Source organism: Trachymyrmex cornetzi, unplaced genomic scaffold, assembly GCF_001594075.2.
Source record: "Trachymyrmex cornetzi isolate Tcor2-1 unplaced genomic scaffold, Tcor1.1 scaffold1521, whole genome shotgun sequence".
Taxonomy (NCBI): domain Eukaryota; kingdom Metazoa; phylum Arthropoda; class Insecta; order Hymenoptera; family Formicidae; genus Trachymyrmex; species Trachymyrmex cornetzi.
The window spans coordinates 102,770-106,597 of NW_017296115.1; the positions used below are offsets into that span (position 1 = coordinate 102,770).

A 3,828-nucleotide genomic window follows, 5' to 3' on the forward strand; every position below is an offset into this window, starting at 1 on the left:
TTTTTAAAGAAAAGTTCAAGTTACTATTACTTTTCTTTGCGAGATTGGAATAAGAATACTTTCGAATTAGGAATACAAATAGTCTCAATCTAGAGTGGTTGTAAATATATGTTGCTTAGTATATATTTTTGGTAACATTTTTCTGTAAAAATAATATGGAAACATCTTTAGCACCTCTAGGCCATTGTTTTTTTTATAACTTGCGCGTCATCAATTTCAATCCAAGATGTTCCTTCTCTACGCATACTTGTATAATGACCCTCGTCGATACACGAACCGTAATGGAATATAGCACTCATAACTTTAAATGTTTGTCCAGCTATTATTATTTTTGTTGTCGGGACTGCACGTAAACTAAATTTGTGTGGTATCTTTACTAATTTACCAACATCTGAAGAAAATGATATTAAGTTGATAATAAGTATTTCTCTCTCTTTTGTCGAAACTAATTCACTTTTAAATAATATGTCATTTCTTCCACAACATTCACATAATTTATCAAACGTCTGACACCAATGTGATGAAAATGTACTTTTTAATAAATTATCAAGATTATAACTTTTCTTCTTCAGATTATTAATAGAAATTGAAAGAAAGATATTAGTATTAGTAGTAACATTTATATAACCACATGAATTGCATCGATAAGTAGAAGTAGCTTGATGTTCTACCATACTCTTTATATAATCATATTTTGAACAAAGAGCTGTAAGAAATTCTAATGCATCTCGTTTATTAGCAACCGAGGAATACTCTCCTAAAGATTGCCGTATTTCATAGGTATTCAAAGTATTCGTTCCATGTTCATATCGATGAGTGAACACATTTAAAACATCAAGTTTATCATAATTTAATAATTCTTTTCTGAAAATATATAAATTTAATAAACATTGTAATACTGCATTCGCATAACATGAAACCTTGTCTATATTTTGAAAATCGCGTATAATCCAAGCAGTATTTTTTAATAGAGCTTCTTTTTGACCTGATTCTTGAACGGAAGTAATTGCTTTCGATAATGTCCACGAAACATCTTTAACTTTACGATAACGCTGTTTTGAAATAGTGATCATTACTAATTCTGAATTGTGTATTTGTTTCAATCGATTATATTTTAGAATAGCTTTTTCACTAGCAAACACGGATGAAGGATCACAATTAATTAAGTGCAATCCATCGAGAGATGTTACTCGAGATAATGCAACATAAGTCTGACCGCAACTAAATACATTATTACCTAGATCCATAATAGCATTTTTTGCAAACTCAATCCTTGACTTTTATGAATGGTAATACCATAACTCAAACATAATGGAAATTGTTTTCTAATAACATATACTCTATCCATCAATAGAAATTTAACACTTACTCTTTCAATAAAATATTCTAAACCAGACGGCAAAGGAACTTTTATTTTTTCTATGTAATCAGTAGTTTTATCCTGCACAACTGATATAACTGTACCATTTATAAGGCCTAAACTGGCATCAATATTGCGTCTTATTATAACTTTTGCTCCAATTTTAATTATAATTCGCTTTGACAGTCCAGCTGTTCTAGTATCATCAGCATCATCATTTGACAATAGTTTTGTTACTTTTTTTTCATATATTGAATACAATCAATCGTATCTTCAGCAATTAAAAATATTTCTTTCGAAACAATTCGACTCAACATTGCAGCGTTAAGTTTGTGACAAGTAGGTACACATGTGACAAGTAGGTAATAAACAAACGGTATCAGATGATAAATTATTAATAAAATCACATAATTCATTTAATCTTATTTAAAAAAACTCACCTTTAAAAAATATTTTTCTTTTTTCAAGAATATCACAATCAGATGGTGTTAATAAACCAATGCGAATTCTGGAAAGCAACTCACGATAAGATCCATCTCCTTGCTGACGCATATTGATTGTCAGTTCATCATAATCAAATAAAGTAGTCCATAGATTGGTAGCACTTAAAGAAACAAGATATTTACGAATGTTTTCAGCTGTTAATTGTACAAAGGCAGGATCTTCATGTACAGGAGGTAACTGAAGCAGATCTCCAAATTAAAGAACGTACTTTTGACCGAACCAACCATCATCACAATCAATAGTATCGTATATTTCAGATAGTCGTAGGTGTATATACATAAGAATTAAATTAGATATCATTGACACTTCGTCAATTATAATAAGACTAACATCTTTAAGGTCTGCTCGTAAAACTTTCAAAGCGTGGTTAGCTAATGGCCTATATTTAGGAGTATGGCCATGTTCAACGGGTAATTGCAATAATCTATGAACTGTCAAACCGTTTATATTATACGCTGCTATACCAGTAGGTGCTGCTACAGCAGTATCCTTCTTGAGATTTTGTTTTAACCAACATTTAATTGTTTTAATTAAGAAACTTTTGCCAGTACCTCCTTCTCCGCTAACGTACAATCGTAGTAGTAATTTACCTGACGTTATGGTATTAGTGACTTTATCAAATACTCTTCTTTGATCCGAATTCAATTTTGAAATCATTTGAGATATATCGATTTCCTGTTTGTCACCAAGATCTTTAAAATCTTGCATCGCATCACCAGCTTGAATATTTTGTACACCTATTGGATTATCAGGATCATCTTGAGACGTATTCTGTTTTTCTAAGTCATCCAAATGTTGCTGAAGTAATTACTTCGCAGTTTCATATGCATTTTTCAATTCCTCTAATTTTTCATGATACTCCGATGCCTTTTCAAGATTCATTCACAATTCATCATTGTGAAATGATTCTGCATAAGTATCATATCCATTTTTAAGATCGTGTATTTTTCGCCATGGTTTAAACATAAGAAGTAATGAAAAGAAATAATCTTCCGGTCGCGAATTGACATCATATTTATAGTGATTGATAAGACATTCACGTTGTCGCCGTTTCAAATAATAGCCGTTACTCATTTTATAATATATAATTTTTTTACTTTTTGGTTTGATTTTTGTTACGTCATGCCACTGTACAAATTCATATAAGAACATTGTATCAAGTTCTTCCGGTCTATTTGGATAATGACTGTCTATTACAGATGGACAAAATATATCAGTAGAATCACCTTCGAGAGCTTCAATTTCTTTACAGTTTTTGACTTTTCTATATCGTATCTGATTAACATCTAACCATTTAATAGTTGTGTTTCTATCAGTTCCATGTAGAGGAATACCTAACAATGTATCAACTGCTTCAAGAGTTCCACATTCTCTATTATTAGTGAGTCGCAAAGCAATATTCCAAAAATCGCTCGCCACTGATTTGTTCTTATTATTTGTACTATTAAGGACAGAATCAGATAATTCACATTTTGCTGCTTTATTCAAATATTTAGTAACATAATACGTTAGCAACCTTGAGTTATCACCAATAAATTGTATATCCATATTTCCTTCCCAAACAGTAAGAATGATACGATTGTAATCATTTATATTCTGTTCATCATCTGTTCGCGGAAGGTCATAAAGTCTACTTTTATGTTTCAATTGTTTTCTACCTGCTATTGAACTTACAACATCTCTGAAAATCAACGTATCGGTAGAAGGACGAGGAAAATCAAAACGACATACACGATAAATTTTAAGCGTGTATGTGAAGCTAGCATATCACTTGGTGGAAAATAAAAAAATGTTAAGAGTTCTGAGCATATTTTCAATAGTTCTACAGTTCTATATAAATTAAACAAATAGTTCCGGCCATTAAAGCCGAGAAACCCACTATACAAAATGATATGCCAGGTTCACGCAAAGCGAATTTTGTCTAACAAAGGCAATAATTACATTTTCTTATAGGATTTTAAAAA

General features: G+C 30.9%; 1 protein-coding gene across 1 annotated transcript in view; it reads right to left on the reverse strand.

Annotated features, from left to right (window-relative positions):
• Positions 1–3,412, reverse strand: part of fs(1)N (female sterile (1) Nasrat) — a 25,514-nt gene extending 22,102 nt beyond the window's left edge. The window contains exons 1-3 of the mRNA XM_018502971.1: positions 2,984–3,412; positions 2,195–2,662; positions 1,885–2,041 (exon numbers count right to left, since the gene is read on the reverse strand). Of these exons, the coding sequence (XP_018358473.1) occupies positions 1,885–2,041; positions 2,195–2,662; positions 2,984–3,412 (1,054 nt within the window). The remainder of the gene's footprint in view (positions 1–1,884; positions 2,042–2,194; positions 2,663–2,983) is intronic.
• Between the last annotated feature and the right edge of the window lie 416 nt (positions 3,413–3,828).